This window comes from Apteryx mantelli, chromosome 13 (genome assembly GCF_036417845.1).
Source record: "Apteryx mantelli isolate bAptMan1 chromosome 13, bAptMan1.hap1, whole genome shotgun sequence".
NCBI classification, from domain to species: Eukaryota; Metazoa; Chordata; class Aves; order Apterygiformes; family Apterygidae; genus Apteryx; species Apteryx mantelli.
Window position 1 is genome coordinate 25,833,247 of NC_089990.1, and position 14,592 is coordinate 25,847,838.

The 14,592-nt window shown below is 56.4% G+C and overlaps 1 protein-coding gene across 1 annotated transcript in view; it reads left to right on the forward strand.

Moving 5' to 3' along the window:
* Positions 1-6,596, forward strand: part of LOC136993302 (small ribosomal subunit protein eS4-like) — a 9,422-nt gene extending 2,826 nt beyond the window's left edge. The window contains exons 3-7 of the mRNA XM_067304452.1: positions 2,069-2,249; positions 2,929-3,026; positions 4,968-5,139; positions 5,640-5,797; positions 6,433-6,596. Of these exons, the coding sequence (XP_067160553.1) occupies positions 2,069-2,249; positions 2,929-3,026; positions 4,968-5,139; positions 5,640-5,797; positions 6,433-6,534 (711 nt within the window). The 3' untranslated portion in view covers positions 6,535-6,596. The remainder of the gene's footprint in view (positions 1-2,068; positions 2,250-2,928; positions 3,027-4,967; positions 5,140-5,639; positions 5,798-6,432) is intronic.
* The last annotated feature ends 7,996 nt before the right edge of the window (positions 6,597-14,592 follow it).

Below are 14,592 nucleotides of genomic sequence, written 5' to 3' on the forward strand. Positions count from 1 at the left end.
TGCACGCTGGAAGTGGCTGTGATGGCACAAGCGGCGCCTGAAGTGCAGGAAACCCCAGCCCCGTTTCAAAGGGAAGCTCATGGCCGAGCACGGCCAGCCTGAGCGTGGCCCAGAGCTGCTCTCTGACAATCAGCGCAGAGCTGCAGGGGCTGTGTGTGGCTTGGGGCACCCACTGCGTCAGCTCTGCCCGAGAGAAAATCCCCAGGGCCCCGAGGAAACACGCCCTTGCCGCAGGAGCTCAGGGCTGGCTGGCTGGCTGGCACCAGCTCCCCTTCCCCACTGCCCTTGTGCTCTGCATGCAGGTCCCACGCCTGCTGCCTCCTCTCCCTCCAGCCCCATGGCTCACCTCGCTGCGCTCCCGCCTGCTGGGGTGCCCACCTGCGGGCTGGGAGCAGGGCTTCGCCTCCCGCTCCATGGGCATCTCCAAATACGCTGCCGGACACCTACCACACCGGCACCAAGAGGAGCTGCTCCCTCCTTGACGGAGTCGCTCTCCTCAGAGTGGGGACCCCGGGGCGCTCTGGCCCTGGCAGGTCACCACGGGGACGCCCCTCTCACAATGGCCTTGTGGGCACGATGCCACCGCCATCACAGAGCCCTGGCCGTCGCCGTGGGGACCTGCATGGCCTTGTGTGGGCAGTCGCTCACGGGGACTCCCCATCACTGCGTCTTTGCCTCCAGCCCTCTGGGCCCAGTTCCTGAGCCCACCTGGGAGATGGTGTTTGGGGAGCAGGAGGAGTTTTCCTCTCCCCAGCTCGGTGCTCCCCCGTGCCTTTTCCCCAGTGGGGCTGGCACAGAGGGAGGGAGCAAGGGAGCCACAGGTGCCACCCGAGGAGTTTTCTGCCAACTCTGGTCAAGCGGGCAAACCACTGGCAACTCTTCTACTCCTCTGTCTGACAAATGCAGCCCCAGAATGCACCTCCCATGCCAAGGGAGTGAGCTGCTTGCTCCCGTTGGGACTGGAAGCAGGCCCATGCAGATGGGCTGTAGTACTTCCTGCCTCCTGAGGAACAGGAAGGTTTAAATTGTTCCTTCCAGTGAAGAGCCTGGATGCTCTTGGAGTGAAGGCCATTCGATGTTGTAAGGGGGCATTGGAGAGAATTGACCCAGCGCAGCGGTTTTGCTGCAGGGAGCACAGGCTAGCAGTGAGAGCTGGGCTTGCAAACAAATGAGACAAATGTGCCTGTGGCTATGCTCTCAGCTTGGAAATAAAGGCCTAGCTGCCACACCATTTGCCCCATGGCCAGCCTTCCTGCTGGGGGATAGCCCACAGGCCTGATGGTCTCTCCTGTTAAATGACTGTTGATGTAAGTATGTAGGTCTGCTCCCTTCCCAAGGATCTCCTTGATGCAAGGTTTGTTTTCAGCCTTCCCCACCTGGCCAGCCTGCAGCCTGCAGCTATAGGTCTGCAAGAGATCCTTGTTTCACTCAGCTCTGTGACAAGCGCGCTCTTTGCAGCGATGGCATCACCTCCAAAAGATAGCAAAGGCCTTCCCCAGCTTGTCCGCAGGTGCAGAATTAGCTGAGCATCTCTGGCCAGGTCCTTGGACTGGTTTGAGTCCTACCTCATGACTGGATAGAAACACTGCCTTTCGCTGGGTGCCTGTCGCAGGCAGTAGGAGTGGTGCTGCTCTATTTATTTCTGCACCACTCTCTTCCTGTTGTGCCCCTGCAAGCTGTAACTTGCCACCCTGACACAGCAGCCTTCAGGCTTGTTTCCAGGCCTACCTTATATAACCTGTCGAGGGCCACACAAGACAAGGGACACACTGTCACTGCCACAGCTTGGCACAGCAGCTCAAGGCACTGTGGCTCCCCAGCAGCAAACTGAGGCAGTTTGGTAGTGTAATGGGGAAGGGGGTATCTGCTGTCAGATATTCTGTGAGTAGTTCTTCTGTTTCCTCTTGCTCGTAAGGAGTAAAGCAGTGAGGTAGTAAGGCTTGGGCTCTCTGCAGCAGTCGTCAGATGTCCTGAGAGGTGTTGGAGTGCTTTTATTCCTATGGAAAGTGACGCTTGATAGCTGCTGGTACGTTTGAGCAACCAGAGTAAGACTTTTTTCTGTTTGCAGGCACCCCGTCCATCTACAGGCCCTCACAAGCTGAGGGAGTGCCTTCCACTCATCATCTTCCTGAGGAACAGACTGAAGTATGCCTTGACAGGAGATGAGGTCAAGAAGATCTGCATGCAGAGGTTCATCAAGATAGATGGCAAAGTTCGCACAGACATCACCTATCCTGCTGGCTTCATGGGTTAGTGAAGAGGGTTGGGGCACATACTAAATTTGGTGAGCAGTTGTGGAGGATCCACGCCGGAGCAGGTACACCCCTGAAGGGACTGCAACCTGTGGAGAAACCCACGCTGGGTTTTTGTCCCCAAAGTCAACGTTTTTATTTATTATATTATTTAGAATCTTTTCCTTCAGGGACATGTGCAAGGCATCTGCTCTGCAAAAGGAATGCTGATGTTTTCTCAGTTTTCTGAATGCCATGACCTCTTCTCAGGAGACTATTAACAGTTTTGCTTCCAGTTCTCTGACTGGATCACCAGTGGGGAGAGTGCTTCTACAAATGCATCCTAGTTTTAGAACTTATTGAACAAATTGCATAAAGCTGCTGCTCCAGATTCTCTTGGCATGACAAGTGACTATAGCTATTAGCTTCTCTCTCTTGACCTGTTTATTGCTGTGTTTTTCCTTTGTTGGAGTAGACTGGTAAACTACAGATATTTCATGGGGCTGTTCTGGTACACCGGGGGGAATGTTTTGTGAGGCTGGCAAGATTTGGAGGAAAGGTGCTTTCTAAGTTTGCCTGAAAAAAACTACATAAGCAGTTGTTACAATTTCATTTATAGTTGTGCTCTGCTATGAATATCAACTGTATGTATGAATACTTAAGTGTTAACTCATTTTATTTCTATCTCTGAAATCAGATGTCATCAGCATTGAGAAGACAGGCGAGCATTTCCGCTTGGTGTATGATACCAAGGGCCGTTTTGCTGTTCACCGTATCACAGCTGAAGAGGCCAAGGTGAGGGGCTTGATCTTGGTGTAAACGTGGACCACACTGGGTTTTGCTGGGGCAGTGTCTCATGTCTGGTATCTCCTGAATAGGAGCTGTTTTCTCTTTTCCCTGAGAGCTCAGTCTGTGACACCTTTCAGGAGACTGGGGAACATCTCCTTTCTTGGTTAGGGTATGGAGTCTTCAAGGAGGAAGGTCTGTAGGTGATGTGAGGGCAACTTACAGCCCTCTGCGTAGGGGTGTTTGGTGCTTGAGTGATTGCTGTTGGCATGGGTTGGAGTCCTTTTACGGGCAGTTTTCTCCAAGCCCTTTTAGGTTGATGGGCATGGCTTTACTGTGGTTTAGCAAGCCTTAATGTAGAGCAGCACAAGGTAACAGTGATCAGAAACTGTGGAGACCTCGTTGCTGCTGTACTGCCCGTGGTGCAAAAGCCAGACTGTCTTAATTGAAGTTTTGCCTTGTGGGCCCCTGAGGGTCTGATGATAGTGGAAGTGCTGCCCTGGCTCTGCCTCCAGCTGGACAGTGGGGGCCTTTCTGTGTCATACCTGCATGTATGTTGCTGCTTCTGTATTCTTGCAAGCAACAGGTTAGTTCTTGGATGTGCTGAATGCTTGCAGTACTTGAACGGACAAAAGCATTTGAATCCTAGGACCACTTTGATACAACACAAAGCAAAGCTGCTGCTTGTGCGTCTTTCAGTTGAGCAGTTAGAAGTGGAGTATCCAGCATAAAAGGCTCTGCAGGCATGAACTGCTCAGAGACAGAAATGAGGTGGTTCTGGAAACAAGCTTGCCCCCAGGCAGGAGCTGGTTTCCAGAGGCAGTTACTTGATGCTTTGAGTCTTGTTGATCGAGCAGTGACAAGCTTCATACACTTAGCCTTTTGGTTGAAGCTCTGAGGGGCTGTGTGTGCACACACAGCTTGTCCCCTTTATGGTCATCCAGAGGCAGAAAGGGCCTTAAGTTGAATGGAACAGGTTGAAGCAGTACTAGTTGTGAGGACTTTGCTTTGGCAGTGCTTTTCAAAGCTTGCTTGTGAACTTCTGGACCGGCTTTGGTGTTGAAAGGGTTCTTGAACTCTTCTAGAACAGACGCAGGAAGGTATTTATAAAACTGCCCTCTGTCTACAAGTGACTCCTCTGTACAGTTCCTCAGCCCAAGTGTGTTGGTGTTTCTAAGCTGCAAGCCTGCACTCTGGTTCATGTGCCCCAAATGGAAGGCTATACAGGCACACAGCGATGCTGAGGGGAGGGCTGTCTGGTGGGCTGCTATGCTCTCTCTGGCTGTGCTGGGAGTGGCTCCGGCATGTGTTTGTGGCCCTGGGATTTATTTTTCTCTCTGGCTACCAATCTGTGTTGCACCATGAGTCCCAATGTGGATGTGAAGGAGTTCAAGTTAAAGGCTGCAGGGAGAGCAGACTGTCTTTGAGAAGGGGTACAGATTTCTTGTAGGCCCTGTGGAAAGGCAGCCTTTGCCTCCCCTGTGTGACCAACAGGGCTTTCAAAGCAAAATAAGGCAACTCCACCTTTGCATATGCTTTCCTAGGAAAATGCATCCAGTGTTTGCAGGGAGACCCGAGCCCTGAGCGGGAGTCTTCAGAAGGGTTGGCATTTGTTTGCAGTATCAGGTTGTGTGCTGGTACTGATATGATTTCTTGGGTAGCTATAGAAAGCTGTTCCCAAAACACGGGTATTTTCTGGTGGGGCCGTGGCATAGTTGCGTGGCAGCCTTGCGAGAGGAATTACTGGGGCTGTGAACTGAGCAGCAGTGAGTTGCTGTCTGGTCTCCTCTGGGGATCCCAAGTCCTGAAATGTGTCGGAATGCTTTGCTTGGGGACTGAGGCCTGGTGTGACTGGCAGGCTTTCTGAAGGGGAGGACATGTGCGCAAGAGTGCCCTGGGCTGTGGTGCAGCTCTCTGCCTCAGCTGAGCAGAGTTGGCTTTTGTTTGCAGTACAAGTTGTGCAAGGTGAGGAAGATCTTTGTGGGCACCAAAGGAATCCCTCATCTGGTCACCCACGATGCCCGCACCATCCGCTACCCAGACCCCCTCATCAAGGTGAATGATACTATCCAGATTGACCTGGAGACAGGCAAGATCACAGACTTCATCAAGTTTGACACAGGTAGGTCTCACCTCCTCTGTCTGTAAGGTACTGTGTTCTCCAGAGGCATTGCTGGTGGAGAGCAGTGTGGAAGTTAGCTGCAGCTGCTGGGCACCTTCCCTTTGAAGCAGAGATGGCAATGGTGGCAGCCTTGTGAATGGCTTTGTTGTTTCTATGAGGCATCTCCAGCTATAACTGCAGTTGGGATTCCTGTTGGAATGAGGATCTGTCAAGCTACTTGCCCAGTAGTAAAAAAGGCCTTTCCTTGGTGTTCACGCAAGTGATCAAGTGATAGGGAATGTTTTTTATAGGCCTTGGGGCTTCACTGGAGCGTGCCAAGGTTCCCGCAGGATGTAGGCATTAAAAGTTGTGCCCTTGTGTTCTGGTGGCCGCTTTGTGTCCCTGTGCTGCTCTGCCCATGGCGTTCTTCTGCAGCAGTGCTCCTGAAGGACCCGTGTGGAAGTGGTTCATCTTGGCACCTTGTGCAAACTCTTGTCTCACCAGCCTTTCCTTTGCCTTAGGTAACCTGTGCATGGTGACTGGTGGTGCCAACTTGTGCCGTATTGGTGTGATCACCAACCGGGAGAGACATCCTGGCTCATTTGGTGTGGTTCATGTGAAGGATGCCAATGGCAATAGCTTTGCCACCAGACTCTCCAACATCTTTGTTATTGGCAAAGTAAGTGTGCACAAACAAAAGGAGGATTGGTCCCCTCCTGTTGTTGGGGGCTGCTGGCTGAAGATGGGAGTTGTTCCTGTCTTCTGTAGACAAATGCCTTCCCACTCTGGATGCCTGCAGAGTGAAGCTCCAGTTGTGGCATCAGCCCTGGCTCTGTTGCCTGTGGTTCTGTCTTCTGCAGGCTGATGGGTCTGGGAAGGGGAGGTTGCTGTAAATTTAGAAGGGATGGCGATGTTTTCAAGAAAAAGCCGTGTGGCTTTTTAAAGCACGTTAAAGTTTGGAACTGTGCCTTTCAGGTGGTGATGCAGTCTTGGCAATGACTCGAACTGAGAGTCCCGAGAGGCCTTTTCCTAAGACTTCTTCTGTTGCCACCCTTTGTGGCCTCTTTTGTTCAGGCTCTGAAAGGGCTGTTTTGGTTTTAGCTAAAATGCCTTCCTCAGGGATGTAAATAAAGCAGTAGTAGACTTTTACACTGCAGTTCCCCACTGGGCTTCTATTGGGCAAATGATGTGGCTATTTCTGTCTGGCCAAGCTCCAGGAGGATCAGGATTTTGCTCCTTTTTCTCCCTGGGAGGGCAAGCTCTGTTCCTCTCTGGGTTTCTTGGTATGATGTGTTGTCTTCTTCCTTGCTTCAGGGCAACAAGCCTTGGATCTCCCTGCCCCGTGGAAAGGGGATCCGCCTGACCATTGCTGAAGAGAGAGACAAGAGACTGGCAGCCAAGCAGAGCAGTGGGTAACTCCAGCTTAGGCGCAGCAGCAGACCTTTCTATTTGTCAATTAAACTGTTTACCAAACTGAAGTTTGTAGGTGTTGTCCTTCCTCTGCACTGAGTCTTGTTCAGTCTCGGTCTGAGAGCTGACTACTCTGCTGGCCTCCAGGGACAGACCTCTCCCTCCTGTTCGGTCCTGGAGGCTTGTGCTCCATCGGCTATAGTCCCAACCATGGATGCTGTCTGGAAAGACATGTTGGCAATGCTATGACTCTTTGCAGGAGGTCTGTCCCTTCCAAACAGAAAGGATTTATTTGGGAATGACTGGCTGCTTTTGCATGGGTGCTGGGCCCCAGTGGGGAAAAAATATCAGGAGGTGTAACCCAACTGGCTTGAGGTGGTGGCAGAAACCCTATTTGCCCTGCTGTTGCATTGCTGCCTCTGCCTGTGGGCAGAACCAAGGGGCTAAAGCTATGGAAGGGGCTCAGACCTCACATGGCAGCAGAAGGGTTGCGGGGGACTCAAGTATGGCGAGTCCGAAGGGACAAAGCACCTGGCGTGTTTTGTCCATTGTTGCCGGGAGTGGGGGGTGGGGGGGGGGCCTTCCTACTGTGGGCTGTCAGTAACATTAGGCTAGGCTGGTCCTGAGCTTTGCTGGGGGATTCCTTAGCTCGCAGCTTACCTGGGGAGGGATGGAAACCCAGAAGTGCTGGGAGGGAGGCTGTGAGAAGTGAGCAGCAAGACAGTGCAGACTCACAGGCCTGGATGGCTGAAGAGCAGAATTTGGCCCTGAAGGGCCAAGTGGCCCAGGACTATGATCTCCAAGGAGCACTTCTTCAGGCCTGCGGACAGTGAGGCATCAGCACTGGTAGAGGAAGATCAAGGTGAGAAGCATTGCAACTGGAGGGACAGGAGTCTGTGAAAGCAGGCAGGATGCAGCTGAAGGTGCATGGGGAAGCTGGCTAATGTCATTGCAAGGCCCCTTTGTGTGATCTCTGAAAGGTCCTGGCGATCTGAGGAGGTTCTTCGGGGCTGGAGAAAGGCAAATGTCACAGACATCTTCCAGAAGGGCAAGAAAGAGGATGGGAGGAACTAGAGCCTGCGCAGTCTGACATCAATCCCTGAGAAGGTGATGGAGCAAATCCTCCTGGGAGCTGTCTCCAGAGAAACGATGGCCGCGAACAGGCTTGGGAAGAGCCAGCAGGGATTTACCAAGGGCAAGTGGTTGCCAGGCAGACCCTGACGCCTTCTCTGATTACCTGTGGGGATGAGAGGAAAGTGGTGGAACCTGGTCTTTTGCAAGCTTTCCAGCCCAGTCCTCCACAGCCTCCTTATCACAGAAGAGTTGTGGTTGGAAGGGACCCCTGGAGATCATCTGACCCAACCCCCTGCTTAAGCAGGGTCGCCTAGAGCAGGTTGCCCAGGACCGTGTTCAGTTGGGTTCTGAATATCTCCAAGGATGGAGTCTCCGCTAACTCTGGGCAACCCATTCCAGTGTTAAACTACCCTCAGAGCAAAAACTTCTTTTCTTCTTGTATTTGGAAGGAATTGCCTTCTGGTTCAGTTGGTGCCTGTAGTGGTGTCCAGTGACAGGACAAGACACACAGAATAGGCTGGCCTCATTCCCTTGACACCCTCCCATCAAGTATTTATGCACACTGAAAAAATCCTCCCTGGACCTTCTCCAGGCTGAAGAGTCCCCTAGAGGGGATGCCTCACCTTCCTTCAGCTGCTGGCAGCACTCTTCCTGGAGCAGCCCAGGATACCATTGACCTTTTGTTGCAAGGGCAGGTTGCTGGCTCATGTTCAGCTGGCTGTCCACCGGTATCCGCAGGTCCTTCTCTACCAAACTGCTCTTGAGCTTGTCGGCCTCCAGCCTGTACTGGTGCCTAGGGTTATTTCTCCTTAGGGGCAGGACTCTGCACTTCCCTTTGTTGAACTTTATGAGGTTCCCGTCTGCTAGTTTCTCCAGGCTGTCGAGGTCCCTCTGACTAGCAGTCCAACCCTCTGGTGTATCAGGCACTCCTCCCAGTTTTGTGTCATCAGCGAACTTGCTGAAGGTACATTTGGTGCCATCATCCAGGTCATTAATGAAGGTGTTAAACTGTTTTGGCCCCAGTATCAACCACTGGGGGAGGCCATTAGAGGCTGGCCTCCAGCTGGATGTGCTGCTAACCACACCCCTCCGAGCCTGGCAGTCCAGCCAGTGTTCTGTCCACCTCACTGACCACTTATCTAGCCTGCACTTCACCAGCTGTCTACGAGGAGGTTCTGGGACACAGGGTGTCAAAAGCCTTCTTAAAGTCAAGATAAGCAGCATCTACTGCTCTCCCCTCTTCCACCAAGCCACTCATTTCATTGTAGAAGGCTATCAGCTTGGTTAGGCATGACTTCCCCTTCATATAGCCATGCTGACTAGGCCCAATAACCTTCCAGTCCTTCACATGCCTGGAAGTGGTAGCCAGGATTTCTTGCTCCAAAACCTTCCCAGGGCTCGAGCTGAGGCTGACAGGCCTGCAGTTTCCTGGATGCTCCTTCTTCCCCTTAGAGCCCAAACAGGTGAGAGATGGGCTGGATATGTGACAAGGAGATGGGTGCAAAACTGACTGATCATTTGCTTGGGTTCCTCCCCTAGGCTCAACGTGGGAGAGACTGCATCTGGGACTAGTATGGGGCTCTGCTGCCTCTGACAGACACAGACGCGCTGGAGCAAGCCCATCAGAGGCTCCCAAGCTGGTCGGGGGCTGGAGCACCGGGGGTAGGAGGAGAGGCCAAGGGCGCTAGATGGGTTTGGCTTGGAGAAGAGAAGGTGCGGGGGGATGTTACTGCTGCCTGCAAGTGCCTAACGGGAGGGTGGGGAGAGGGTGGAGCCAGAGCCTTGGCAAGTTGCAACTTGGCAAGTTCCCGGGGACAGGGTGGGATGCAATGGCACGGGTTGCATCATGGGAAATTCCCATCAGAGGTAGGAAGAAACCACATAGCCTAAGGGTGGTGCAACACTGCAGCAGGGGCCCAGGGTCATGGGGGAATCCATGCTTGGGGACAGTCACACCTCGATGGCGCCAGGCCTAGGGAAAGCTGACCTGGCAGCAGGTGGGAGCAGAGATGTTCAGAAGCCCCCTCCCGCCCCAGCCGCTCTGTGTTTCTGTAGCTCAGTGAACGGATTTGTCTCCAGCTCTGTCTGGCTTCACTGGCATTGCCTGCACTGGTCTGCCTCTTGAGAGGTCGCTGACACCAAGCAACAGAGCGGAAAAAGCTCCCCAAGTTTTTATTGCAAGCAGAAGTTGGCCATACCCTGACAAGTGCTTGTGTGTGCATCTGCGTGTGTAGGACATCTGTCCTTGAAGGCCCCCGTCTGTGGCAGGGTTGTTGGGTCTTCCTAGCGGCAGGAGTGCTCTGGGGCAGTATTTCTGTCGCCCCCAGGACAGAGCGTGGCTCTGGCTGCCCATCTAAGCCAGCAGGTCCTCTTTACGTGCCATGAGCTGAGGCTGGAAGTGGCACGTGCTCTGGGGCGAGCTGAACACCTCCGGCGCGATCGCGTGCGTCTGTGCTGCTCTCCCTCCTTTGCGCTCCTCATCGACAGGAACAGCCGCGATGTCAGGGGAGGCACCTGGCACTTGTGTCCCGGCCCCGTCCCTCTCGCTGCCCCGTGAGACAGCTGCAGGAAAAAGCTCTGCGCAGAGCCCGAAGCAGTGTCGTGAGGAGCGAGGGTCGTTGCCTGGGAGCCGGTGGGTCTGGGAGAGCAGCGATGGCTGTGGGAGGAAGGAGAGGCGTGGGTGAGGGGCTGTGCGAGCGCAGGACAAGCACCTGCTGCCCCCTGCCACCAAGGGCTTTCCCAAGACGTTGTGGCTTAGTGCAGCCGGCCTCAGTGCCCCTTGCTGGGCCAGGCTGGGCCTTCTGCCCACAGAATGGCTCTCGACTCGCATACGTACCTGGGTCACCTTCTGGCATGTCTCTGGAGGAGGAGGATGGATTTGCATCCACTTTGTGCTCAGAGGGAAACTGCAAGGGGAGAGTAAAAAAGCAGAGGTGAGTGCCATCAGCTCACAAAGCTCAGGGGACTGGTGGCCTGGCATGAACGGGGGGAAATGGTACACGGCGTGGGGATGCTGCGAATGGCCGCGAATGGCCAAGGGAAGGGTCCTGTGACTGGTGGGCCAACGGGACAAGGCTTGTGATGGGGCTGTAACAGCAGGGCTGGGCTGGAGGCCGTAAAGAGCAGGGCGGCAAACGGCGCCAGAGGAAGGGGGCTGGCAGGGTGGGTGTGGGAGGTGGCTGCTGCTGTGGCCGGCCCTTTCCCTCCTCGCTCTGCATCCATCCCCCAGCTAGAACGCAGTGCAGGGCGTGGAGGAGGTGTCAGTCCTTGTGTCTTAGGTGGGCTGGAAAGGAGAGCACCAGGCATCTCCCCACCACGCACACCCCAGGTGGACCTCACATGTCTGCTCCCTTTGATGGTCAGTGCTGGCCACCTGCTCCTTGCTCACCCGGTGTGGAGGGCCTCCAGCCAAGGGCGAAGATGCTGGTTTTGCTTCTGGGGAGCCTGACGTGGGGAGGGGTGCACTGGTCCCCTCTTGCCGAGAGCCTCCGGCCAAGGGTGAATCTTCTGCCTCGGCTCCTGTGGCCACTGCCTGGGGCAGAGGCGCGCACTGTGGGTTGCCGGCTGCCTCTCTGTCAGCATCTGTGGCCTCGCTGTCAAGCGAGCAGGGCACGTCCTCGTGGCGCGTGTGTGTCCGCGCCAGTAGGCTCTGGAGGCTCGGTCGGACCCAGATCACATAGACAGAGTCAGATTCCTCCAGCTGCTGCTCTTCTGGCAGGTCCTTGTCAGCATCCTGCTGCCTCGCTTCCTCCTCTGTGGATCCGCCTTGCTCTTCCTGCAGCGCTGCCTGGACTCTGGTCCCTGCCGCTTCCTCCCGCTCCTCCTTCAGAGGCTGCTGTTGTGGGCCCCTTGCTGTTGGTGGCCGTGCTAGCCCTGCTGGCCTTCTGCCTCTGCCCAGGAAAGCTGGCACGCTTGCCCCCACGAGCATGGGGAGCAGGTCCTTGCTGAGGCGCCAGGGCTGTACTTTTGGCACGTGGCGCCGTCTGGTCCTGGGCTGTGCTTGGCAGGGGTGCCGAACTGAGCGTGTGTGCCACCAGCCCCTGTGGCGCAGCCACACTGAGCTCCTCCGCAGCTGCATGCGCACGTGGTAGTGCCTGCTGGCTCTCCTGCTCATGTCCACGGCTAAGTTCAAGGCTGCAGAAACGAGCGAGTCGACTGAGTGCTCAGGAGAGGCAGCAGATGGTGTGGGGCTGTGCGGAGCAGGGCCTGGGCTCTCAGCCCTCCCTGCGATGTCCAGGTCACGGAGGGGCTGACCAAGGGCGGCCAAATCAGGCAGGGAAGACGATGAGGAGTCGGCTTGGGCCATTTCCCTGTGGGGCCCGGCAACGCTGTCTTCTGCAGAGCCATGCGGTACCTCAGTGAAGGAGAGGCTGGAGCTGGGGCTGGTGCTCTCGCTGCTGGTGAGTCCAGCCTCCTCTGCCACGACCCTGCCACTGGTCTCCAACGGCAGGCGATCGTCTGCGGCAGAAGATGGTGTTTCCCCGTGTGATGTCCCAGCAAGAGGCGCTTGCACGCTGGGAGGCTGCAGGTCTCCGCTCTTTGACGCTGAGGACTCGCTCAGGATTGAGTCGTGGCTGTGCACCCTCGCGTTGCGGGCCTGTGGCAGACTTGGCAGCACGGGGTATCTTGTCCAGGACTTGTCCCACTCCATGGATGCTGGGCCACCTTGGCTTGCCCCTTCAGCAGTGCTCTGGGCTCCCTGGAGAAGGGAGTGTCCTGAAGGCTGCTGGCTGATCGGGGGAAGAGTGATCCTGCTGCCGTGGCCTTGCGATGGCCTTGGTGTTGCCAGTGCTGCTCTGGAAGAGCTAGGCCTGGCCTCTGGCGTGGCGGGGAAACGCTCTTCCCTTGCCCTGGTGAGAGCAGAAGCACCCTGCTCGAGTAGTCGAAGGGGAGCACCACTACCAAGTGGGAGGTTTTCCCTGCTGTCATCTTCGGTGAAGTTCTCAGCAGGCCATTGAGGTGCATCAGGCCTGCCTCTGGCAGAGCATCCCGAGGATGTTGGCAGAGCGGGCAGCTTGAGTAGACTTGGAGATGCTGCCATTTGACCTCTACCTGTGTGCAGGGACACATCTGCCTGGGCTGCTGCCCTGGTGGGGAGAGGCAGCAAGCATGGCACAAGTGGCACCTCTTCACTTGTAAAACTCCCGCAGGGCAGGGCCTCCGCGTGCTCCACCCTGACCGTCTGCAACAGAAGGCAAGGAGAAAGGCCGAGTTACTGCGGTGCTTTCTCCCACGCGCTCCTTCCTTCCCTCCCAGCTGGCAAACCTCCCTGCTGGGAGCCCCAATGGCAGCGCTCAATCACGCGGGCGGCTGCCACCCTGCTCCCAACCACAGGCTGCAGAGGGGGCTGGTCAGTGCCGGGCAAGGGACAGGCAAAGGCAGTGCCCACAGGGAGCCCCACGGCGTGCCCTTGCAGAGTGCCGTGCGGAGCCGGTGGTCGGCCTGCCGGGCGGCAGGGACCTCCTGTTCCCTCCCAGCACCTGCCGCCTGCTTCTCGGCAGCTCCGGGCAGTCAGCAAGAGGCTTTGCCAGCGCCTCTGGTCAGCTCGGTACCTTTGTGCTGCTGTTTTCGGAGTCCTGTGAGCTCTCCGGGCGGGACAGCGGAGGCAGCCTGTCCCTCTGGCGGGACGAAGCCGAGCTCTGGCTCCGCTGCATCGCTGCGGGTGGCTCCTGGTTGCCCACCTGTGGGGAGGAGGTGCACGCTGGAAGTGGCTGTGATGGCACAAGCGGCGCCTGAAGTGCAGGAAACCCCAGCCCCGTTTCAAAGGGAAGCTCATGGCCGAGCACGGCCAGCCTGAGCGTGGCCCAGAGCTGCTCTCTGACAATCAGCGCAGAGCTGCAGGGGCTGTGTGTGGCTTGGGGCACCCACTGCGTCAGCTCTGCCCGAGAGAAAATCCCCAGGGCCCCGAGGAAACACGCCCTTGCCGCAGGAGCTCAGGGCTGGCTGGCTGGCTGGCACCAGCTCCCCTTCCCCACTGCCCTTGTGCTCTGCATGCAGGTCCCACGCCTGCTGCCTCCTCTCCCTCCAGCCCCATGGCTCACCTCGCTGCGCTCCCGCCTGCTGGGGTGCCCACCTGCGGGCTGGGAGCAGGGCTTCGCCTCCCGCTCCATGGGCATCTCCAAATACGCTGCCGGACACCTACCACACCGGCACCAAGAGGAGCTGCTCCCTCCTTGACGGAGTCGCTCTCCTCAGAGTGGGGACCCCGGGGCGCTCTGGCCCTGGCAGGTCACCACGGGGACGCCCCTCTCACAATGGCCTTGTGGGCACGATGCCACCGCCATCACAGAGCCCTGGCCGTCGCCGTGGGGACCTGCATGGCCTTGTGTGGGCAGTCGCTCACGGGGACTCCCCATCACTGCGTCTTTGCCTCCAGCCCTCTGGGCCCAGTTCCTGAGCCCACCTGGGAGATGGTGTCTGGGGAGCAGGAGGAGTTTTCCTCTCCCCAGCTCGGTGCTCCCCCGTGCCTTTTCCCCAGTGGGGCTGGCACAGAGGGAGGGAGCAAGGGAGCCACAGGTGCCACCCGAGGAGTTTTCTGCCAACTCTGGTCAAGCGGGCAAACCACTGGCAACTCTTCTACTCCTCTGTCTGACAAATGCAGCCCCAGAATGCACCTCCCATGCCAAGGGAGTGAGCTGCTTGCTCCCGTTGGGACTGGAAGCAGGCCCATGCAGATGGGCTGTAGTACTTCCTGCCTCCTGAGGAACAGGAAGGTTTAAATTGTTCCTTCCAGTGAAGAGCCTGGATGCTCTTGGAGTGAAGGCCATTCGATGTTGTAAGGGGGCATTGGAGAGAATTGACCCAGCGCAGCGGTTTTGCTGCAGGGAGCACAGGCTAGCAGTGAGAGCTGGGCTTGCAAACAAATGAGACAAATGTGCCTGTGGCTATGCTCTCAGCTTGGAAATAAAGGCCTAGCTGCCACACCATTTGCCCCATGGCCAGCCTTCCTGCTGGGGGATAGCCCACAGGCCTGATGGTTTCCCCTGTTAA